Genomic DNA, 25,317 nt, shown 5'->3' on the forward strand with positions numbered 1-25,317 from the left:
AAGCAGTGTCTCTCAGAGTCAGACCCTACACTATTTTTTTTCTTAGTATTTATTCTTTTTCCTTTTCCAAAGTAAGAAAAAACAGGGGCACTGGTGCTCATGGGATCGTTATGCTCCGTAAGGTATAGTGTCACCTGTGAAGAATCAGCTGCCAGCCTCCTGAAAGCCCCCTTCGGTGCTCTGACTCCTATTTAAATAAGTTTTCCTGGACTGGATGACTTCAGGATTCCCTTCCCCTCTGTGGGGGAGGCATTTAGAAGGAAAATATTGCCTGGCATGCGAGTGGTGCAGATCTCAGCAGGGTTTTGCATTTTAAGGCTAGAGGTAACATGTTTCCTTCAGTGGAAGAGGGAGGTGATTAAAAAACACTCTTTGGTGCTTTTAACGATTTGTGGAGTCAGGAGGTGGCTTTGGCTACAGGAGGTGCAACAGGATTATACTGAAAGCTGAGGCAATCTGTTTCCTTTCTCTTAGAAGAAAAAAAGCCAGGAGGAATAGCTCAGAAGCAGATTAAAACAAGAAGCTAGCCCTACGAGAAGAGTCTAGGGAGAAAGGATAAAGGAACAAGTCCTGTGGCCATGAGATGCTCCGTCATCCCTGCTGGCTTTGCTGGTCCTATTTGCTTCCAGCTTCTTCTAGGATTGTTGTTTATTCTTTTAAAAATTCAGAGAGGAGGGGAGAGCCGAGGGTCAGTTGCTTGGCAGAGCTTCCCTGGGGAAGGGCAGAGCAGGCAGTGCAAATTTGGATCAGAAATAGCTCTGGAAGGGCAACGTGAGTGGAAGGAGAGGTAAAGCCTAAATGCAAACTGAGGGAGATGGTCTGGACAAGAGCCAGCCTTGGTACCAGGCCAAATGGGATGCTGCTGGAGCAGCAAAGCTCTCGCTGGAAACCTTTGAGCCTCACGAAGGACTCCTGGGACTGAAGAGCCCCAGTTTTGTTTAGAAATCGGTCACCCCCCAAACGCCAAAAATAACCCCGGCCTGACTTAGCCAGCAGTTTGTGTTGCAACTCTACCAGACTCTGTGTGAGTCAGGAGGAAAACTGTGGGAGAGGAAGGGAAAGGACGGCGCGGTGTGGGTGCCGCAGGGTGCGGTGAAGAAAGCACAGTCTGCTACCCCCTCCCGAGGCAGCATCGTTCTCCGACTCTCATTTAAATAATTTTTTCTGGACGAGTTCAGGATTCACTTCCCCTCTGAGAAGGAGGTGGGACCGCGGGGGAGGCGTGTAGAAGAAAATCTTGCCTGGCATCCAGGTGGCACAGATCTCAGCAGGGTTTTGCATTTTATGTCTAGAGGTCTTAATGAGTTTCCTTCCGCGGAAGAGCGAGGTGACTTGGGTGCAACGCGGGTTTGCTCTTACCTTGATGGGAGTGGCGACTTCTGGGCTGGCTACCACTAAAGGAGAGATTAACAGCATGCCTGAAAACTCACTGGGTCTCTCACTAGCTGTCAGAATGGAGATGGCTCCCCCCTGCAATGCAAAATAAGAGCCCACAGCTTAATACAGGTGTCAACATCTCGTTTATAAAGCAATCCTGTTACTGGAAGGGTTTTAGTCCAAACAAGGAAATTACTTCTGCCCCAGGGGAGTGCAGTGTGGTCAGTGAGGAAGGCTGGGGGAGTAAGGGCACCAGAAGTGGCTGATTTTTGTGTGGGGAGAAGAGATTTGGTTTCTGCTTCCATGCCGTAAACCCCTCACATCACACTGAACTCAATTCCGTGCGATGTCCATCAACTCCCCAGGATGCCTTGTGTCCTCCCCCGTAAAAAAGACTAAGAAGAAAATGTTTGAAGTGGCAGTTCAGGTGGAAAATGAAGTTGGAAATTGGAAAATTGGAAATTGGAAAATGTGTGAAGGCTCTGCCAGCCTGGTGCTGCATGGGGACGATGCTGTGAAGCCGGGCTGGCTCCCTGCTCGTGGCACCGGTAACCTGGGCAACGCAACGCTGCCACCCGGCAAGCCAAAATCTTCACTAATTACTGGAAGTTAAAACATTCTCCTCTACGGTGTCCCCAGCAGCGCTGTGCCCGAGGCCTGACAGCGAACACCAAGCCCGTGGTTCAGAGCTGAACGCCAGCCAGGCCGGGCCCTCCTGCGTGGGGACAGAAGGGACCCGGCTGTCTCACTGGGGAAAGTTTGCAGAGGATTAGTTGCCAAGGGAAATATTTGGTGAACTTCCACGCTGCCGGAGAACCAGGGGCTTGTTAAACGGAGCAGCAGCGAGAAGCATCTCAAAGGCCTCGCTGGGAAATCAGCTCCTTGTTAGGGCGGCTTTGGAGTGCAGCGAGCACTCCAGAGCACGCCCTGCCTTCTTATGCAAGGACACTTGTTTATCTGAGCATGGCCTGAATCCCAAAGTACTTATTCCTTTTTTTGTCTCCACTAGGGAGGCAAGGAGAGCAGATCAATGGCATCAGTGGGAATATTGCTAGCTTGAATAAAGGGATTTGGCCTGTGCTGTCAGAATCAGACTTCAGATCTGTCCACCAAATCAGTGCCTTTGTCTTTGCAGCCTTAATCCCTGGTACATTTTCTTGTTAGGTTGTTTAACAGAATGAGGCTACAGGGTATTTTCGTGCTTCATCCCCTGAGCTGCTCACAAAGCTTTGGAGGGCTTAACATCCTGGTTACTGGATAAAATAAAAGGAGAAGCCCAATGCTGCAGGGATGTGGTGGAACTTATCATGTACTTGGTGTGAATGGCCAATCCTATTAAAAAAAAAATAGGCCCATTGTTGCAAATGGCACTAATTGGGACCATGATCCGGGTGAAGAAGTTAAAGATTGACTATACTCAAGACAGATCTCGTGGGGTAAGGTATGCTGGCAACTCAGCCAGGGAATTAAGTAGAAGGGAGGGTTGCCTGTAGTTTTTTTTTCTTTTTTCCTGCTGTGGGCTATTTCCTACCATCCACACGAGTAGCACCGTGCTGCGGCACGTGTCCTGGGTGCTGCCGGGAGGGGTAGGGGATGGTGCTTACCATGGAGTGCCCCAGAATCAGAATGGGCAGCTCGGGGTGCTCTTTCTTCATGAGATCGATGTGCTGCAAACTGTCCCTGACGAAGACATGGAAATCTGAGACAACCATCCGATCACCCTCGCTCTGGCCATGGCCAACTGTAGGGGAAAAGGAGAGCGTGCATCTCAGTCATTTGAAGCAGCGGTTGCAATCCAGAAAGGCTTTAGCAGAAGCACGCCTGTTAGACTGTTACGGTCCTAACTTGACCTTCTCTTGCAGTCATCTCTCAACAGAAAGAGTGCTGCAGAACTGCAAAGGAAGCTGCACAGAACAATTTAAAAAGTGCCTTACTATCGATGATCTGGTTAAAAAAATTCTATATTCTCCTGTGTTTCTACCTGCTCTTCAAAATTGAGAGTACTGATGTAACCTCTTGCAGCCTTCAACATCAGGGTAAGGAGGGCAGAAGGGCTGTCTTGCCTTGCTGTAGGGATGGGAGGTCACTTCATCCCTGGTAATCAGTTTTTCCCCAGGGATCATAGCTGCTGTACTGAGCTAACTGCTGCATAGTCTTGGCAAGAAACAGAAACATTCTGAAGACTAGATACGGTCACTATAAACTCAATGAGCCATAGATTCAGCCTTTTCCAATGCCTGGGTGTGCATGAGCTTTGCAGAGTCCTGCCTTTTCTCACGCTACCCTGGAGCACTGGCTGGGCTGGAAACCTCCCTGGCTACGATGTGAAGCGCTTTCAGCAGAGGACCCCAAGTGATGGGGGTTGCACCAGCCTGGGGTGGGAAATGATCAAGTGGAACACCCGTCCTGAACGAGCGTTAATGCAAACTGTACTGCATCCGGCCACTGTTAGCTCCTTCTGTATCTGGGAATTATCTTGTCTGCTCAAAGGGAAGAGAAAGACTAAAACGGGAGATGGTGAGTTGCTATGGGAACAGTGGCATCCCTGGCAGAGGTGGAGCCAGCATCGCCACAAACACAAACCCAGGCAATTCTGAGCTTGCAAAGGCTTGAAATTGATACTACCTTGGGAAAGAAGTTTGCATGTTTACTGGACTACACATATGTGCTATTATGTACCACAAATAGGATTCTTCCTTAAAAATAGTCTCCTTGCTTGTTTCTGTTCCATGTAGGTTGTTAAGGAAAACTGTGAAGTGGAAAACACGTCCCATCCATATGGGATCCATATAGGGAGTCTCAAACAGCATCTCCCTCCTCCTGTGTGCCTCCCTAGGCCTTCTCCAGTGGGCACTTAGGCACACTTAAAGGCACAAAGGGACTTGTCAAAGGATGTGAAGTGCCTGATAATTGTTTTCAACCTGGATGGTACCCCCTCTAGTGATCGGCAAAGCACAGCATTGCCTACCCAGCCTGAAAGCTAAAAGCTTTTCAATTAGATCTGCTGGCAATAGTCATACCAGAAGAAATCAGCATGTCTAAACTTAATTTTCTTGCAAGCCATCCAAAAAATCACCCTCCCAATTAGGCAGAACCTCTAATAAAAAGCTGGGCTAAATACACTCCATCTAAGAACAACCGAACCCCAAACTTGCTCTTCTTTTGTCCTGCCAGGTGCTCTCCTCTTGGCAGTGAACCCTGCGATCAGCCATGTCTGCCAGATAAACCCATACATGTCATGCTGGTCGGTTATAAATAACATATTACCGGTTCTGCTTTCCATGCGCACACTCCAATTTCTGCCAAAATATGATATAGCAAGCATCCTCCGTGGATCAGTGACCAGAAACAAATCGGAGAGCCAATTAAAATACAAGTTGCAATAATGTACAGAGGTGAGGCCATGTGTGTAGCTAGTGGATCTATTAACTTTAAACTGATTTTTATTACAGATGGAAAGCGAGATTTTCCCAACTTTTATACTGGTCCAGCCCGCTCTCTTTGCAGAGCTCAAATGCATTACCTGCCTATTCTTTAAACTTCTAATTTAGCAGGTTAATATGAGTTGAATAGTCCAGAGAGAGGAACATTTTCTCTTAGCAGAGCTCTGCATTCCCACATTTTTTTCTCTTTTTGGATGAGACAGAGGCAAGTCTGGAAAACCTCCTTGGTCCCCGGTGTGGAGATAATCCTACCATGTAACAATGATACTACTTGTAACAGAGTTATGACTGTGGCAGCCAAGCAATACCTGTGTAATAGCAATAGCTGTGACAAGCATCTTGTTGGATTTCTGCAGGGTTTGGGGTTTTTTTATTCATCACTTAACCCACCTTTTGATCCTGCTTTTAACTACTAAACTACTGTTCCTCTCTCAGATGGCAGAGACATTGGCTCACATGCCTCAAAAAAGTTACATCCTGGCCAGATTGGAGACATGCTGAAAAAACGTAAATACAAAGCACAGTGCAAGTTGACACTCCCTTCCTTCCAATAAAGGCCAAATGGGAGCTGCCTGAAGAAACACCAACTTTTATATAAGCCACACACTATACTTATTTCTTTATCTTTCCCAGTGCCAAACCCTCCTGGCCAAGCACGGCCCGACCCTGCCTGCTCAGGTGTGGGCTGAGTGGCTCCTCAGAGCTTCTGCAGGAATATTTTGCTACGGAAGATGGGGTGACGGGGAAAATGCAGGGTCAGACGCTGACTTCAGCTATGCTGCTGTAAATTGACCAATTTCAGTGGTGCTCCTTCAAGCTTACAGTCATGGGAGAGCACAAATCATGGGCTATGTTGTTTTTTCAGCCTTTGCTCCCTATTTAGTATGGAAAAGCCATAAAACAGAGAGAGAAGACAGGAGAAATCTGCCTGGGGAGCAGTAACTCTCCAGGCAGAATCTGGATCTCGACTTTTCACATATTTTGAGGTTTCCAACTCTGGGGCAAAGGGGATGGTTTGGATCCATTTTTATTGCAATGAGGACACCATCACAGGCATCTGTGGGGCAAAATGCTCTCCCTAACCAACTGATGGTAGAAACAATCAGGAGGAATGCAGGGCTTGACTCCTGCCTTGGGATCCATCACACTGCGTGTTTGTTTTCCTCGCTAGATACGTAACTCCAAGATTTTTGAAGTGGGAGAGCCAAGAACAGGGAGAATTTTTGCCCTCATCTCCCAGCAGGAGACACTGCTGGAGAGAGACATGCAAATAGTATAATATGTCCTCCCTGCTGCTAAACTGTCTGGGTTAGGGGGAAAAAAGAAAAAAAAAAAAAGATAATTAAAAGATCTCACAGATGCTTTCGCTCTGCAGGTGGCCCATGCGGCGAAGTAATGCTGAGTCTCGAGCCCGCAGGAGGGAGATGCCGGTGACAGAAATTCGGATGGATCTTCTGGCGCACAAGGTGCAAACGTGCCAACCTGATGCCTCTCCCGCAATCTTCCCGAGCTCGTGGCAGCTTGCTCAGGTGGGGATCTCGCCGCGGTGGCCCCCAACCCACCCTGCAACCCCACTGCTACAGGAAGGGACCACTTCAGTGGCTTATTTTAATATCCAACCCCTGGAGACTGGGAAACAGCGAGCCTTGTCCCCCTCTGCCTTCCTCTCTGCCCCATATGACATGCATTCAGATTGAAGGTAAAACTTAAAGCACAAATGAAGCAGATACAGTTTTCAGGAGTGTTTTAGTTCTGGTGCAGCAGTTAATTAAGTTATGTCATGTGGCATTACGGCAGATGCCTGTATTTATGAGATCTATTGAAGCTCATCTGAGCAAGAACTGTTTTGGTTTTTCTTTTCTGCGCTTGTACAGCACTGCAAGGCATCACCAGAGACCTTGGTCCAAGGTACTGCAAGATCTAAGAGTAATAATTAACTCTAATCCCAGGCTGTACAGCCGCACAGTTTTGCAGAGGAGGAGATGGGAGAAAGCGCATAGATGGAGAATGTGGGTGAGACAATACACAAGACGACACTAATAATGGGTTTACATAGCAAATGTTGTGTGAAGCCTTGATTTTCTGCCTGGGTGTTTTTTTAAGGTTTAATGAAAAAAAAAAATAATGAACTAGTAAACACTTCAAATTGTCATAACAGTTCACTATTGGAAAAAAATATACTTGTTTTGTAATGAATCAAGTCCACATCCTTTTCACCAAGTGAGCAAAGCTCATTAATTAAACATACTGGATTTCAAAGCTCCCGATGTTTAATTATTTGTTTAACAAGCAGTACATCTACTCCACCATTCAGACACACAAATAACTAAAACAACAGGAAGAAGCTTCAAAGCAGGACAATCAACATCTGGAAAAGTCAACAGGCTGTGCCTGTGTTGTCAGTAACACGTAAAGCAAATGTTCCAGTCGCAGAGCAAATGCCCAGAGGAAGCACCTCTGAGTGCACCCTGCAGATTCCTCCTCAACAAAGAGGCTTCCTTGCCCTGAGAACGTGCTTATCACAGCGAGTGAGCCTGCTCAGTTTTTTTCTTTCCCTATCTTTTTCCATTCCCCAGCCAAATCGAGCCTGATGCACAGAGGGCATCTGCTAACGTGCGTACTCTTCGTTTTGCACGCAGAAGGAGAGCAAAGGCAGGACAGACACCTGAGCTACCTGAGAAGCGGGGTGAGCTCTCCTAGGACCTGCCACACTACCTTGACTCCGATCTAGTCGCCACGTCTCTCAGCTGCTGTGCTGCAGCGTATTTTATAGCTCAGTGTCGGAGGTAGAGCTTTCCAGTGTTCATCTGACCCAGCCTTAGCTGGGTCAGACCACAGCTCTGGTTTTCACAAAAAGAAAAGGCAGCGCTTAGGCGGGAAGGGAGCTGTGGGATGCTCCAGCTGAGCCTGGGGATCTGGACCACCAGCAGACAGGACTATGGGGCCAAGCGCAGAGTAAACCCGCTCTGCAGTATTGGCAAGCTTTACACTGTCCATTTTTGAGATGAGCCTAAGGTCTAAGGCTTTTCCAGGAAGATTACTTCTGCATCAGATGGGAAGCAACAGGAACCAAAAGGAGAGAGTTCACCCTCACCACCGGTTCCATCTTTATGTTCTTCAAGGACCTGAAATATAGCTCAACACATGCTTATCCTTAGCAACTTTTGTCCTTGCTTCTCCACCTGGGTAGTCCTCAGCAACCCTTCTTTCACACCATTGGTATGGATACAGTGAGTACACTGGGTTTTCCACCACATTATAAAACCATAAGATACCACACCCAAGAGAAGAATCTCTCCATCTTTGGTGTTTTATGTATGGAGCAAGTACCTAAGAATTACAGGTGGATTCTCTTACTACAAGGGAGTCTTGTCCTGAGCACACTAGTCCATTGGCTTCCCTATTCCTTCTCTGGGTTAGGAAAACCATTTTTCTTTCAGCATTTGCTGGATAGTTTTTATTCACTTGCCTCACACAAAGAGTGCAGCAAACTGAAAGCCTTCTCCTCCCACATCAGAGACACATTTGCAGAGCTGAGATATTTTTAGAATAGTGCACACACAGAGTTATATTGTTTGTTGTCTTGGTTAGGGAGAAAGAAAAAAAAAAAAGAAACAGGCAATTTTCTATACTAAAATTATTTGTGCCTTATTGCTGGGGAGCAGAGAACTAGTCATCTTGCTGAAGCCGTTTGAAATTTTTTCTGTGCTCCAGAGATGACAAACAAAATGACCTGGTACATATCAGAGCAGCCATTAATTCTGTCCGACAAGGCAAACTGTTTCTGTCAATGTTAAGAGCCAATTCATCTCTAATGGATACAAACACGGTTCTTTTGGCTTTGGAAGACTTGCCCATTTCTTATGCTGTTGCTGAATTTGGCTCTGAATTACAGTTCCTTAAAAGTCTTCCTGGAACATCATGTTGCTTTTGAAAACATGCTGAAAAAACCCATCGGAGTGTTTGTGTTGCAAAATAACGAGCTCTTCATAGGCTGCATTTACAAACAGCAGTCACCGTGGCCAGACTAGAAACATAAGTGTCGCCTGGGATATCGTACAGCAACAGGGCAGGGGAGCTTTGTCGTTCCATCACGAAATCAAGCTGCTGCTGCAGTGTGCCTGGTAGATGCAAAGGCCCATGAAAGAGGAATATGGAGCCCAGTTCCTTCTCCACAAATCTCATACACAACAATGTCCCACTTTCTTCCTCAGCCCCTTCTGCAATGCCACCTCCCAAGCAAGCCCTCAAGAACATCAAAGCAAAAATATAGCCGAAGGGAATGCCCTTCTCTGCCAGGCTGCTGGGATCAATGGTTTGTAAATGCTGCACAAAGCTGGCGTTGATGGTTGAGCAGCTGTTGAGTTCCTCTCCAAAAGTTTCCAATCTCTCGTCCCATGGGATAAGAATCACAACATAAACGTAAGACATACAATCAGTGAGGCACAACTTATGGTGTCTCTAAGGAGTCTTATAACCCGGCACTAAGTGATCTTATTTAAAGCTCTATAATAAATATTAACTGTTATTCTTGCAGTGTTGCACTGAGATTTTGCCCTTTCATGAGGAGCAGATAATTTCCTGAAGTATAGTTGGGGTGACTTTATTTAACATCAGAGCTGGGCTTCAAAGACTTATTCTGTCATGACACAGAACCAGTATCAGCGCTCAGATATTGCAGAAAACAATGCATGGACTCTGCTGGAGTTAATCCAGGGTCTCACTAGTTCGCTTGACCTATATGTGGCTGATTTTTAAAGAAAGAGAAGGGCCTCTTTTCTGTTCTCCATGTATAACTTAAGATACGACTGATAGTAGCTACAGTTTCACAGTGGAAGAGGAAAGCAGCCAAGGACAATCTCCCTGCTATTTTAATTTACATATATATAATTTTCTCGTCTTGTTTTAGTACAATAAAATTTTAAAAAGGGTAGAAACTTTATTTTTTCCCAGATTAAAACACAGATGAAAGTCCACTTGCATTAACTTTCCGATCCAAGTTCCAGCTTTAAAACAGCTGGGGCACCAATTCAAAATGTCAGGGTTTTCAATGAAAAAGCCAGCACTGGAGTGGAACTGCACACTCCCCCTTCCCTGTCCATTTATTCCAAAGCACGGCTGGCATGTGAGTTGGCTCCCCAATACGCACACGCGATTAAGTCCTAAATGACAGCTTGTTTAACTAGAAAACATTTCCATTTTTTTTCCCTTAACAAAGGCCATTCATTTCTCACTCTTCTATTTGCTTAAAGATGGTTTCATTTGCCCTGCCGGAGAGTTTGCACAACCCTCCTGATTGTTCCCCTCCAAAGAGCGCTGCAAGTTAATGACCCACCTCTTGATCTCCAAGCAGGGAGCCTTGCCCAGCACATCCCAGCATCACCAAGCCAGCATTGCAAAATCCGTACGTGTGCCTTGAATATTTTTATCCTTGAGAAAACAATCGAATCGATTCATCTCAGGAAAGCCAGTCCTAATTCTTCCCTGCTAACAGTGGATTAGGCAGCAAGAAGGAAAGAAGATGAAAGCTGGATCATGTAGCAAGTCCCTCCATGCGGGTGACTAATGTCTTGAGGGACAGGCACAACCTCCTTTCAAGCTATCTTCAAAAGCTTCCCCTCCATGCAGACCACCCATTGGGAAACCACATCAATACCAAAAAAAAAAAAAAAAAAAGCTACTTTTCACCCAATTTATTTACATGTTAAAATAAACACAAGTTCCCATATAGAGCGAGGGCCCCTGGTGGGTTCTGTTTAGTCTGTGAGATTCTTGGCGGCAGAGTACAGCATTTCCCTATTCCAAAGCAATCTTGGCACAGATTTTTCGGTTACATAATTTTTTGAGCAACCAGCAATTGAATAATAAGAATGCTTCTGAAAAGTGGGAATGATCTCCTAAGGCACCAGCAAGGTGTTTTACCAATTAGGGTCATCTGCAACCCGGAGCTCCCAAACTCCTGTGTTGAGGGTCAGTTCTCTCCATGGGCTGCACTTCCAGTTCTCAATCAACCTGTCCGAAGGGAGCTTTCCCACAGACTTAGAGAGATTTTCTCTTTTTCCTTCGCTCCTTCCCATTGCCACATGGCAGTGCTACCCTCATTAGACTGGATTTGGCCCTGTTTCTGACAAGGCATGAAGGAAACACCACTCTTAGCGAGCCGACAGCTTTTTATACTCACTTTGCACAAACTCAATGGTGAGCAGCAGGTGGATTATTTGAAATAAGGGTAGGCTTGTTTTGTGTTTTGTTTTGTTTTGAACAGGGTACATCCCCACAGAGCTATAGGTCACTCAAACCCTACCAGACCTGACCGGGAGCAACACGAGATGAAAACCCTTCTGATGAAGCAATCCTGCCCAGGGTGCCAGAGTAGAGTCCCAGGGCAGCCAGTTGGCTCCTGGCTGGGTGGTATTTAGATGGTGCACGGGGAAAGTCACGGGGAAAGTAGCACAGCAGAAAATAGCTCTACTAAATTCATCTCGCAGCAAAAGCTGCTGTCCTTTCTTGGTAGAGATTGATTTCAGCGTTATTTTTCCAGCTGCTTTTTAGCACTTGATACCCTTTTCTCTGGAACTGTTCTCCCTGCAAATCTGAAATCTTTGCTATGGATATATTTACCAAACAAGTCAGGATCAAACAGGCAGGTTATTGCCTTCTGTGCTCAATTACTCATTTCAAACCGTGGCTGATTGACAGTAGACAATGAATTCTAGCTGGCAGCTCTGCCCTTCAGTAAACAGCGCGCAGGTACAAGCACCGAGCTGAAGGTTACGGACCTGTATATGCTTTCGGGCTGCGCAAGCGACTTTGCAACCAGTCAGCGAGGGTGTATTTGCAGCTCAGAGAAAGCTCTCTTCAAAATCTGGGCAGGGTAGGTGTGAGGTTCATGAAAAGGCATGGGACTGTAATAAAAATAACAGGTTGCATCAGGCAGTGTAGGTTCAGAAGAGCCTCCTGGCTTCTGTCCCTTCCCCCAGCCTGAGCATGAACTTGGCATCACTACAGGTCAGGCTGGCTCCTCCTTAGCAAACAGACAAACTGCCAGGGTCTCTCAGCACACTTGGTCTTTGATAAATTCAGAACCAGAAAATAAGTGCAGTGTGGAGAATGTCAATTTTAAGGGATGATGCTGAGAGCATTAATCTTTGTACGATCTACAATTCAGCACTTTTTTTTTTTTTTCAAATTTATTTTTGAAGCTAAACAAGGATTCTCAAATTGGAGAGTATTGCCAAGCCCTGAAAAAATCCCAGCATTAGAGATGCTGTGGGTATAACAGCTCTCCCCATGAACTGAATCTGCAGACGGTATCTTCAGAGAAATTAACCCCAGAGTGCCACAGGACAGGCTCCACGGCATCGGTTTTAATGCCCCAGGAAATCTCACCCTGTGGTTAAAACAGGTTATTCGCACTCACGGGGCGATGCTGATGGAGGGTGGAGTAAAGCACAGGCTTAGCTGGTACAGACTAACTTCTCTGCATTGTTTGTGAAGTGGGCATGTTTCCAGGTGCATTCCTGGTTACAAATTCAGTTAAAGGACATGTATCTACCAAACAAGTCAACCTGCATGTAATTATCTGACATATGATTGTTTCGCATCCATCCTCATCCCTTAGCAGTTCCAAAAGCAAATTCTTAACATCTGGACATAAGAAAATGCTATACAGTTGCAATTTAATATTTCTTATTTTTCTGCCTTATCCCTTTAAATATTGGTGACAGATTTTATTCTAAGCTGCTCTCTTTGCTGCCTGAATCTTCCTCTTGGCCTGTGAAGAGCCATTCACAGCAACAGTTTTGCACTCTTTGAGCGCAGGGCTTTTTGTCTGCAGGCTCTCTTGAAGTGGGTTGGTATCACATTTGGATTTTGCCATGAGTAACCTGAGATGTAGCAAGGTGTTTTTCCTGAGATCCACAACAAATCTGTGGCAGAGCTGCGTGTGGGTTTCCAAACACCTTCTTGTATAGTCTCCTACTGCGATGCACAATGAGCCCCATCCTGACTTGAACTATACAGGATCAATGAAATGGTTAATGGGAAGGACTACCTGCAAAAGATAATCCATGGCTACTAAAACTGCTGCTTGATTGAAACATCACAGACCACAAGCCAACCCTAAAGCTACGTGCAATCCAGGGAAGTCTTCAGAATACCAAGCAAAGAAAGCTTTTCTACTTCAGGTCACTAAAATTTGGCCACAGCTGGCACAGGCCAAGATAACACCATCATCTGAGGACTGGCTGTTGCTTACAGAAATGGGTCAATGAGTTGTCATTCGATGTCTTAGTGCATCACAAAACCAAAACACCTCCACTGCGAGCGGCTTCCTGACCGCCAGACTGCACAGATGGCTTCGTGGTCGGCTGCACGCACCTTCAGATGAGACTCCTTCCAGACAGCCAGAGGTTTGGTGAGATCTTTTGCAATCCTTGTTTTCTTTTTATAAATAAGGAAGATGCTCAAGGAATGTTACTGTGATGCTGGAAAATCTCATCTGGGTTGGAGCATGAACCAAAGGCTAAGCATGTGTTCTGCTTTACTAACGGGCTCAGAAACAAAGAGGCTCACACTGCCAGAGACTTTCAATTATGAAGATTACTTTTTAAAAATTCTGAAATCATTTTCCCAAATCACCAACCATGAATTTCATAGTTCCCTGTACACCCCTTTATCAGCTAAAACGATCTTTTCTTCTCTAAAATAATAGTCCAAGACATGTTAGCTTCTTACGAAAGCAGGAAAAACAACCTTAAAACCCCTGAATCAAATCCTGGCCCCACTGACATTTAGCTACTGCCTTCAGAGAGTGCAACCACGTATTCTGAGTGTAGAGACACAGAGCTCTAGCAATTAAGAAATAAACTCCCAAATCACGCAAGAAACACATTATAAATGTGGTTTTAAACGTGGTTTTACAGAAGTGAGAGACATCAATGAGTGTTAACGCTCTGCCAGGCCCCATAGACAACGTGCAAGACCAAAAGCGAAATGCTCTTCACTAACACGTTGTGGGTAACTAGTAGATGGAGAACAGGAAAACATTGGCACTGGAATACATAGCCTAAGTGGGCAGAAATACGCTGGGATAAAAAGTGAGAAGCTTCTCAGAGGAGCACCAGCCCGGAACAGACTGCTCAGCTGGAACAGTGTTTGCTAGCAACCAAACTTGCTAAAAAACCGAGCTTTGACCGTTTGTGAAAAAGACTCAGGGATGCTATTTGCAGGAACAAAAGATGAGATAACCCAGGGAGTGTCTTCCTGTCTGTGCACCTAATAAGAGTATGTTTTAATAAACAAAGAAATGTCCCGTTTCACATTCAAAATGAATGTGCACTAGGAGGAACATGACTAACTTAAAACGCCAAACACTGTAACAAAATATGTTTCTCTGCAACACTCGGACTAATTAAAAATGGAAGAATTTGAATATATGAAATCAAAAGAGAATGAATTTTCCCTTTATTCATTGTCTATTTTGCTTCTGGGATTTGTTGCTGCAATATTCAATGTCGTGTTTGCAGTCACTGCTAGAGAACATTTTGTTTTTTAAAAAAGTCTCTGCATCGTTTTTTAATAAGAAAGATGTCCCTTAGTTGCAGGACTTGTGAGACAGGCCCTTAAAAGGGCTCATGGTCTGTAACAAACAGAGCTGCTCTCAGGAAAATCAACACGGCCAGTTATTTATGGAGCAAATCCACCACTTTGAAATGGACATCCCGGCTCTACAGCAACACGCCACACTGTATGAATGAGCAAATAAACAATCAAACGATGAACATTTGAAGTACAAAGTATAAAAGGCAGTATACGGGCTGCTTCTGCGTCTTTATTCTGGCAAGTCTACCTCCGACCCCGACCCTCCAGCTGCTCTAAGAGCGTGGGCCATGAAGGGACATCCACTGATTCCTCACTCGTGAGGACCCTGTTGTTGGCTTCGACCCCGTATCGGCTCATTTTACACCGTGCTAACAAACACTGTGCAGTAGGTTTGCCTGGGACAGGCCCAGGGAATCTGTTAATAGCAACTTTTGGCACAAAGCAGAATGAGACTGCCACAGTTTTGATCGAAACACGCAAATGCGTGCAGCTTAAGTGACCCCTTCTGTGACTTCAGATCACATAAAGAAAATAAATTCTCTCACTTGAAGTTTTGAAAAGTTTTGCTTGCTTTAGTGAATAATTTCCCCTGATACCGTAGCTGTTCAGTTCAGCAAGAATAATTTTATTCAATAGTTTCCAATGAAGACAGGGCACAAACTGCATTAAAAATGAAGATAGAATGGCAGTTTTAGGCCGTTTATGGACTGGTTATACATTTTACTTCTCTTTGTAAAGCTGCTTGTCCTTTGTCTCTGTTCGGTGCAAATCAGAGCTCTCTTTGAATACCGCACTCCTTAATAAGGCTGTTCCTCCAGGTTAGTGCTGATCTAGACACCAGCCTGAGATGGACTGTGCTCCTTTGACTCCTGTTATCTATCTAAAAATGGACTGAAGGAAACCAGGCTATGTCTTAATCCAATAGGAGTTATACACACAAAAGATATTTTCTTCCGTACTTTACAAATGGCATTGGAACAGTCATTTGTAACTCAATAGGATGACAAACTCCACATCTGTATGCAGATTCATTTACAGGTGAGGAATCATCAGCAATTAGCTTCTGAAACAATCTCCTCCAAATTACAGACATCTGACAAATAAACAATAGGAAAGCTAGTCACATTAATGAAATGCTGTTGCTATGGAAAAATTGTCCCTGTAAAGGTGAAAATAAACATGCTTCCTTTTTCTCATTGTGCAAAGACATCAAAAAGCAACTCCCTGAAGATGAAGCTGTTCCTACTTGTAGGTACCATTAAAAGCTGCTTTTAAGGGGGTCATTTCTTCACCCATTTCAAAACCTTCTGTGCTTTAATTTTGGGAGCAACATCCCAAATGCGAGCAGCTAGGATGCTCATTAGTTCAAAAAGGATAGTTGAAGGGACATACGGAGATTATCTAGCTCAAGCCCCTACTCAAAGTGTTTCCCATTCGATCAGGTTGTTTGGGGCCTTGTTGAGTTGAGCTTTAAATGACCCCAAGCCTAGAGATTTCCCCACCTTGCTGGGTCCTGCTCCAGCATTTGACTGTCTTCATGGTGAAAGCATTTTTCCTTGTATCTAATTGGGATTTCTTATGCTGTGACTTGTGTCAGTTCCCTCTCATCCCATCACTGTCCACCTCCAAGTAGAGCCTGGCTCCGCTGTCTCCAAACCCTCCAACTGGGGACTTGCAGACTGCAATAAGATCCCCTCCTAACCTCCTCTTCTAGGGCTAAATAAACCCAGTTTTATCAGCCTGTCCTTGTACATCTCGTTCTCCAGTACCCTGATTGTTTTGACAGCCCTCCTCTGGCCTTGCTCCAGTACGTCAATGTTTTCCTTTTACTGGGGAGCAAATTGGACCCGGTGCTTCAGATGCGGTTTCACAAATGCTGAATGGAAGAGAATAATCACTACTCTTGAGCCGCTGTCTATAATCTTTCCAACACAGCTCACTATGTGGTGGCCTCCTTCACCACAAGGTCACACTGTTGACCAATGTTCAACTTGTCTGCAAGGATCCCCAGGTCCTTCTCTGCAAAGCTGCTTTCTGTTCATTCAGTGCCCAGCCTTTTATGCTGAATGGGGTCACTGCACCCCAGATGCAGAACTTCACAAGTGCCTTTGTAAAAATTTCATGAAGTCCCTGCCAGTCTGTTCGTCTGCCTGTCAAGGTCCCTGTGAATAGCGGCATTCCAGCATATGCTCACTTTCCACAATTTGGCACCCCTGTAAACTTGCTGAAAATGCTCTCCATCCCACCATCCACACCATTAATGAAAAAAGGCTCACTGATAGTAAATGCAACACCTATTTCTTACTTTTTCCCTTGAAGAATGGAGATTCCTCTCACACTTCTTGAGGCCAAAGTCCTTGCTGATATGAACTAATGTTCTGCCATGGATGTTAGTAAAGGAAACGACCCTTGGAACAAAGTTCGAAGCAAGTTTGATGTCTGTCCAGTAGCCCCAGATAATGGACATAACTATCAACATGAAATGATCCGTTCTCTCAGCCTTAGCTCTTTAGTAACCATCTGGTCCTTGTCCTGCTACTCTCAACCATCTTGCACACAGACGTAATTCTACAGCAAGCAATGCTGGTTACGGGAGAGCAAGTAAGCTGTTGAAAACATTACATGAGGTTGCCAACCCTCTTTCACTAATAGGAAATACCAGTTAAAAGTTACATGCCTGAACCTGCTTTCTCACATGGTGACAGACTTGTCTTGGATTTCTCTCAGCAGCTCTGAATTCAGAATTTGACCCTTGATGTGGGGATTGATTTATATATGTAAAGACTGAGTACACAGGACAATTGCACAGCTCTTTGAGACAACGAAACAACAGGTCGTAAAACAAAATGAGCTCAGTTCAGTCAAGGCTGTTTCCTCCTTAGTTTCCCTTAGTCACCAAAGTGTTCAAATAAAGGATGTTTTATTCCTGATTATCAGGACCACTCGTACAAAATTCCTGTCACTTAGTCCCAGTGTTGTTGGCAGCCCACACAAATTTAGTGGCCCACTCCTCTTTATGATGAAGGGTATCTCTCATTTGAGAGGCAGAATCACGGAAGGGAAGCCAGAAGGACTCAACCCTCATGGGAAGAAGGAAGCCTTTTAAGTTTCCCAAACGAATGACATGTCTCTCCTCTGGCCTGCTCTCTGTTAATGGTTAACAGTGTCAGGTTGAGGAGCACGGTCTGGAAGGTGGCCAGTGCCAACAGCTCCATGCCCAAAGTCATTGTGCTCACAAGAGAGCACTCTGTTCCCTCTGTCGCTGCGTCCCGTCTCACTGGGGCCCGTTGTTACAGCCTCACGCCTCCTTGTGTGAAGGCCAACAGCGAGGCTTTGTTCAAGAAGCAGCTGCTGAGAAGATGTACTATCTCATGGAATGACCCACTGACATTTCTCCCTCTGCTCATAAGTAGGCAGGGAATAATTAGGAGAACTAGGGCAGATTGCACAGCCCACTTCTTTTCAGAGGAAAAAGGCAGCTCCCGAAAGGGATTCCCCCACAAAGTGGGCTTGCAGCAAAGCCGAGGGAGCTGGCTCCATAGCACCTCCTTCTCATCACCTGATGGAGTAAGGAAAGAGGATGGCTTGTGCCAGAAGGTAGATGGGGCAAGGCTGGAGAACAGGGTGTCCCGGCTCTGCATCGCTGGAGCTCAACTCTCCACCTCTGCTGCATCAAGAGCAAGCTCAGCTGAGCCAGGACCTGAGCCAAAGATCCTGTTCAACTGGACGGCATACTGTTGTTTATTCGATGATCTGTTGTCATAGGGCAGATCTAAAGCAGCGGGGAAACGGCTGAGCAGGTGGAGGGAGCAGAGCAATTGGGGGAACTGAGGAAACCATAACCATACTTTTGCAATCTTTACTGCAGACCAACACGATCATGTAGTGATGTCCACAGACAGAGCAGTGATGAAGGCGCATCTGCACCGCCCCCCTCCCTCAGCCAAACAATGCCTGCATCCAGCTCTGGGTTACAGCACAGCACTTACCTCCCTGTTTTATATCACTGATCATACCACAATTAAATCTGACTACAAAAAACAAAAAAAAATCGGTCAGATAAACTAATAGATTGCTATGAGCAGCCCAGGTCTGGTTTGTCATGTTTTCACAGCTCACATTAGATGACACTGCACGTCTGATTTCAGGTGCTCTTGCTTCTATATGTCTGTGCTAAAGGTGTATCCAGTCCTCACAAGTTCTGACCCCTCTTTGCCTAAAAGATAGGCGCAGGACGATGTTTTTGCCACTTTTATGCTAGCATGGCTCCCGTATCACTCTTGGGAAGTCCATGAAACAAAGAAAGTCTCATCCCATGAGTGGGGTGGAGAGAAAACACCTCTGAGTACCCCCTGGCCCTTTCCTAACCCAAACATTTGAACCAAACCCCGCCACTGCAGTTCATGTGTGCACTGTCAGATACATCAGCCGTGGGCAGCCTTACTGTCTCTTTATTTTTAGTTTGCTGTGGTCTAGCTGCTTCCTGGCTCAACAGTGCTGTTTCATCTGACAACAAAATAAAAGCCGCACTTGCATTGCCAAGTCCCAGCTTGTGGCTTCCTCTAGAGCTTGAGACACTGTAGGTTATTTGCTTTCATGATTCACCAGTGACTTCTTGCTGTTGTGTAGTTGCTCTCCTCAAACAGAAACACAGCTTACTACCCTGAAAGATGCTGTGTGGCGCAGGCAGAGCTTTGGGACTGTATGATCCCAGTGTGAATGAAGAGTGAGCGCTAAAGTGACAGAATCTCTGCTGAGATGACTTCCCCAGAGCAAGACTGGGCTGCAGAAGCCTGTAATGAGCTTCTCAAAAACAACAATAACAGTGCGCACGTCTCCGTTTAATAAAACCCATCTCGAAGTACTTACAATTGCCTGTTGTGCCACAGGATACTCCCTTTGGGCTATACTGTATTCTGATACAATTACAGGCACATTTAAGCATCATTGTGCTGTAGGAGGTGTATCCAGACCACTTTTTCCTACACGAGCTGTGGCCCCTCTGGGAGATGCTATCTCAAGACCAGCAAGAGAGCCCAATTCCATGCAGCAATCTGGGAGAAAGCAAGAGAAAATAACACTGCCCAGCTGAAAGGGTGTGTTCAAGGGCTTGTCCAATGCATGGGGGAATTTGCACCTTAGCTGTACGAATCATTTGGCCTATAATTTCAGAGAGGCTCAAACTGAATGACCTGTTTTCCTCAGCAAGTGCTGCAAGACCCGTTGTCACTCCAGAAGAGCTGGGGGTGAGAAGAAGCAACTGGTGTCACTTTGGCTGGAGCTCATCAGTGGTGGGCAGGCTCATCTCAGCTTAATCTTGCTTTTTGGTCTTCAAGCTCAGAATTCACATCTGTGTTTGGAGAAGCACACGCTGTAGCCCCACTTTACATGAGAATCCCCAGAACCGAAACGAGAGTTAGAAAAGGGTGGCAGAAGTTTACTCAGTAGCTATTTGTTTTATAGGAGGACTTTGCTCCAGGTTTTTAGAGTTTTCTCACTGCCTAAGGAATTCCGTGGTGTACTGCAGTATCTGAACTCTCACCCTGTGATTACGCCCTGTGGTTTCACCTCCTGCGTGCCCCATGAATGCTGAGCATTCCTCACCACTGCCCTGGAAGGCAGATAAGCCTGACTGCTACCGTCATTCAACATCTGGAGAAGGGAAGTCTAGGATGAGCTAGGCCGGCTTGGGACTGTACTGAGTTCGGAGTCAAAACAGGGCTAAAATGGCAGCAGCAGTGCTCTGGCAACCAGGCCAAAGAGCCATCTCTTCTGGCAACCTCTTGCTAAGAGGAACCTATGGATGATGCTCAAAGGAGAGCGTGTGAGCGGTGGGGCAGGTGAGGATGACTCTTCTCTGGTATATCTCCTCAGGTTCCATCTCTGCCCACACGCCACGCAGGAGTCACTGCTGCCTGCTTTTGATGTTGCAACCGTGTTTACAACTCAATCTTCCCCTGGGTTAAAAGGGGAGAATGGATGAATTCCAGACAGAGCTCTCAGGTGCACAGGACACTTAACGTGGATCAAGGGTCAAAGAATCATTTAAGTGTCCCCTTATATTCCTGTTGTTTTTGCTCTGTCATGAGCTTTCAATCCAGCACTTTTCAGAGGTACATGCACAAAGATTTATGTCCAAACACTTGTATCATGGTGGGACAGATTAATCACCCCTTCACAGCTCTCCCTCCACTCTAAATGAATCATCATAAAAGACTGAAAGACAAGTTGAGATAGTCTGAAGAACAAAAGGGCTAATTTTCCCATAGGGAATTTACTTGCATAGTTTAATCTGAAGCTCTGAAGAATTTCCTTCTTCTTTGCTTGACAATCCTAATGAATTATCAGCGGCAAATGCCCCCGCAGCAGTCCTGATCTGACAAATATGAATGGGCTGAGCGTCTTCAGATTGGAATGGTTAGTACAAATTTTAAAAGAAAGCATTTTTCTGACTCTTGAAGAGTGGGGTTTTACTCAGAAGAAATACATCCAGAGAGAGGGGAACTCAACCTGACAGCTGGGCTCGGACTCTCCTCCTGCCCTCGCAGTCACCACTCCAGTCTGTGAACTGTCATAGCATTTTCCACCCCCCCATGACACTTGAGTGTGGGAAACATTCCTAGGAGAACAACTTTCATCGCTTTAGAAAAAGCCTAAAAGAGGATGCACTAACACAGGTACCCAGTTAGTGCTATATTTTCTTTCCTAGCCAAGGAGAGCATCTAAGGATGAGCACATCAGGAGCAGTCCAGCTGCTCAGAGCGTGGCTGCTGGGGTGGTTCAGGTAGGGCAACTTTGTGGGCAAGCAAATCCCAGTTCTGTGTGAGGTTCTCCCTGCAGCGGGGGCATTAATCATAGAATCAGAGAATCATTTTGGTTGGAAGAGACCCTCAGGATCACCAAGTCCAACCGTTCCCCCACCCCTGGCACTGCCCCATGTCCCTGAGAACCTCATGTCCGTCTGTCCAGCCCCTCCAGGGATGGTGACTCCAGCACTGCCCTGGGCAGCCTGTTCCAATGCCCCACAGCCCTTGGGGGAAGAAATTGTTCCCAAGATCCAACCTCAACCTCCCCTGGCGCAACTTGAGGCCGTTTCCTCTTGTCCTATCGCCTGTTACTCAGGAGAAGAGACCAACCCCCTCCATGCTACAACTTCCTTTCAGGTACCTGTAGAGACCAATAAGATCTCCCCTCAGCCTCCTGTTCTCCAAGCTGAACAGCATGGAGACAACACTTGCACACATGAAAATGCTAATCTGTCCATACCCGTGGTTATTTCCAGTAGTGCCTATGGAAGATTTTATTTCTCAGCAATGTTCACTTATTATCCTGAAGACCAGGAGCCCTTATTTGGAAAAAGAAATAAATAAAAATGCCCACAGCCCATTGCAAGCCTCCTGTCAAAGGCAATGCAAACAATGAGTGCCGTTCTTTCGTGCCTCTCTGCAGAAAAGCAGTTTAAACTTCTCCTGCTCTAGTGCAGTGGACTCCATCGGAGGAAGCAGAAAGAGCACAATTTGGCAAGCGCGCCCATCCCCAGCCTTGCTGACAGTCACCGAGGAACAGTTGTGCTGCTCGGTGAGCAAACCAGCTCCAAATCATGCTTCCCAAGGCCTTCCTGACCCCATCCCTGAGATGGCCCTGATGTCCGCGGGATCACACCATCAGGGAGCGCTGCTCTGCAGGAGCGTCCCTCGCACTGCTGTGCGTGAGCTGTTGCCTCTCACTCGCAGTGCTATCCTAATTCTTGCTCTTATTAATGCTGACAACCTTCTTAGTCATTTCCCCCCTCCCAGTTTGACCATGTTTAGTCCTTTTTAACCTCCCTGTGTACATCAAGCCTCCCCAGTGCTATGAATAAATAAAAGCCTTCTGTTCTCATCAACAAAATGGTCTTTTAACAGTTGCAAGAACAACACAGCAATCACTTGGGGCGGGGGGAAGAAAAAACAAAACAGCTAATATTTGATGCATTTAAAAATCTTTGCTTCAGCTATTTTCTGCTTTTTAGAAATAGGTGCTTTGTCAAATAGATAGTGAGAAAATTAATGGGGAGCACAAGCAGCAGTAGGTGTCTGAGAGGGACCTGCTAACCCATCAGAAATGCTCACCACACACCAAGTAGCAGCAGGGGTGAAAAAAGCAAGCTGAACTTCAGTTAGAAGCATCTAAGGAATACGAATAAGGTGCTAGAGCTGCAGCCTTTGCTTTGATCTGGTGTGACACGTAACTGGAGAGTGGGAAATTCAACAGCTTCAAAGAGGGTCGAAGAGCTGGAGGCCTCCACATTCCACGACAGGGAGAGGTTTTATTCCATCTGGAGAAAGAAGGATGTTGAAAGGGCTTGTCCTCCAGCAAATCTAAAGGCTGGGAACTGCTGCCAGGTTAGGGCGAAGTATTTCACCTTCCTCATCTTCACCTAAGACAGCCACATCACCCATAAGAAGCACCAGCAAGCCCAAGTGAAAAAGGGGGTCGGTGCCACCGCTGTTAAAAAATCTAAGAGAGAACTAGGTAACATTTTTCTGGTTCTCACATCTTGGAAATGCTTTCATAACTGCTATTAGTTGATATGTACTCTTGAAGGTGAAATTGCCGTCGTTCTGGGCTCTGGCCATGTAGTGCAACCACAGAGAATAAGATCTCAGCAAATGAGATGTTATAGGAAGAGAAATGAGGATAGCTGGAACATCATGTGCTATACCAACCGAAAATGCTTGGTATGAGAAAACAAAGCCACATTCTCTGTCCTTTATTCTCATTTTCCTTGGCTCTCAGCTTTACTGGTGCCTAAAAATACTGCATTATAACTAAAGGAGCTGCAATCTGCCCGCAACTGACTGAAGAATTAGAATATCACTACAGTTTGATGAATCTCCCATGGGTATCCCTCCTAAGAGGGCTTTCCTAAATTGATTGCCAATAACCGAATATGTTTGTCTGTCTCTTTTTTCTATCATCAGAATGTTGCCATAATAAAATAACAGTAATACAGAAAGGAAATTGAAAGTGTGAGATATCATTTCGAAATACCTGAAGCTTGCAGAAATGTATAGGAAGGCTGTCCCAGTGGCCTTAACTCTGATTTCACGAAGCTGCACACCAAGTAAACCCAGAAATCATAGGAAACTGCTACCTGCCTATTAAAAACACCATATAAGAGTCCACAGAAAAAAATGGTGTATTACAAAGACCCACCATTTTCCTCTTCCATGGGATTGATATAAAACAAAGCAATTCAACAATATTAGATGTAAGGTAGGGTTAAGAGGTCTTCTGGAATTGAATTTTCACGACCATCGTGGAAAATTTCTAATACATATCTATGAGGTCCAGTGGTCTTGGGATTACTATGAAATACCCCAAAGAGTAAATGCATGAATCCTGATGTACTAAGTGAACTGAGCCAGTGATAACTTACACAGGGCAATACCAAGACACAAATTTGGGTGAATACTGTTACTCCGTGAAGTGTCAGCCTTTTTGCTGAAGCCTTGTGTAACAGGGAACAGTGGTGCAGAGCAGCTTTTGGCAAGATTTAGAGCCAGTGCGTAAGCTCCTACAGTCTCAGCAATATAAATGGAAATTACTTTTCCTTCTTTTGACTGAAGGATAGACACAATTATACGTCAGTCAGGTCACGCATACTACAGCCCTAGCAACTTCCCAGCTCATTTGGGAAATCATGCCAGCCAGGCTGTGGAACTGCATTAATAATCTCAGGGATAATGCACCTATATTGGGAATTTTAGCCATGGTAATATCAGAACCAGAATAAATGGCCAGGCTGGGAAAACTACACCAAGCTCATAAGACTAAGAGCCACTCTAAGAGATGAGGAATAGAAAGCAATTATTTTGCTAACACAATTGAATAATTAATATGACCCGAAGATATCCAAAGGATGGGATGCAAAGGGGGAACACACTGGTGAAGTGATTTGGAAGGGACAAAATGGTGGAGGAAAGCTAGAAAATTTCCAGTGTGATCTGAGCAAATTTGGCAACCGATGTGTTTGTGTCCATCAGCTCTCACTGGCATCCAGCTCGGGCTGTAACCCGTATTCATATAACACATGTGAATTCTCTCTCTAACTTACAGTGAATCTAGGCTCAGTTAAATTAGCTCTTTGTGTAACACAACTGTGTTTCCATTGTTCTGCTTTCAGGTTCCTCTTTAGCATCTCCCCATGGCTGATGATGAAAACCAAACCGAATTTGCAAAGAAAACTGTAGGTTTGACAGGGAGAATGGAATTGTTAACTGGCCTGAGCAACCACATTTGTATTAATTGAACTAATTTATCCAGCAACATTAGTCTATAAAAAACAACAACAACATCAACAACAAAACCAAACAAAAAACCCCCAAAAATATTAATGCTTCTCTAGTCAAAAAGATACTCAAGGAAAAAGAGAGCAAATAACTCTCTCATTATACAACACAAAACACGCCTGACAGGAACCTTCACCCCAAAGGCCGTTCTCCATCAACAGAAGACGCATTCCCCGTACCAAATCCATGCGATAAATACAATGTTTTATCATTTCTTTGAGGCTTGTTATTTCAAATGTTGTTATTTTAACTCCTACTTCTTAAAATCTTTATCGCGTTTTAAGTGAATGAGGAACTAAGGCACGATGATAAGCACGCACAGCGAGCAAGCGCCGTCTCCCGTAGGCCGCGGTGACTCTGAACAAACTGCTCATGTGTCCCAGAGTTCAGTAACTTCTGGTATATATTAATATCGTCTGTAATCTACCACCAGCAGCTGCAGAGCGGACAGCATGCGGCCTGTTCCATCACCTTTCTCATGAACTTTATGCCATACAGATAAACAAAAAGGAACAAAGACACTTTTCTACTGGGATTACTGCACGCTCCTGCTAGCCTGC

General features: G+C 45.3%; 1 protein-coding gene across 2 annotated transcripts in view; it reads right to left on the reverse strand.

Moving 5' to 3' along the window:
* Window positions 1–25,317, reverse strand: part of MGLL (monoglyceride lipase) — a 60,431-nt gene that overhangs the window by 12,402 nt on the left and 22,712 nt on the right. For both annotated transcript variants that reach the window (XM_065642618.1, XM_065642619.1), the window contains exons 4-5: window positions 2,982–3,118; window positions 1,360–1,470 (exon numbers count right to left, since the gene is read on the reverse strand). In XM_065642618.1, coding sequence (XP_065498690.1) covers window positions 1,360–1,470; window positions 2,982–3,118 — 248 coding nt within the window. The remainder of the gene's footprint in view (window positions 1–1,359; window positions 1,471–2,981; window positions 3,119–25,317) is intronic.

Source organism: Caloenas nicobarica, chromosome 11 (genome assembly GCF_036013445.1).
Source record: "Caloenas nicobarica isolate bCalNic1 chromosome 11, bCalNic1.hap1, whole genome shotgun sequence".
In the NCBI taxonomy this organism is placed as follows: domain Eukaryota; kingdom Metazoa; phylum Chordata; class Aves; order Columbiformes; family Columbidae; genus Caloenas; species Caloenas nicobarica.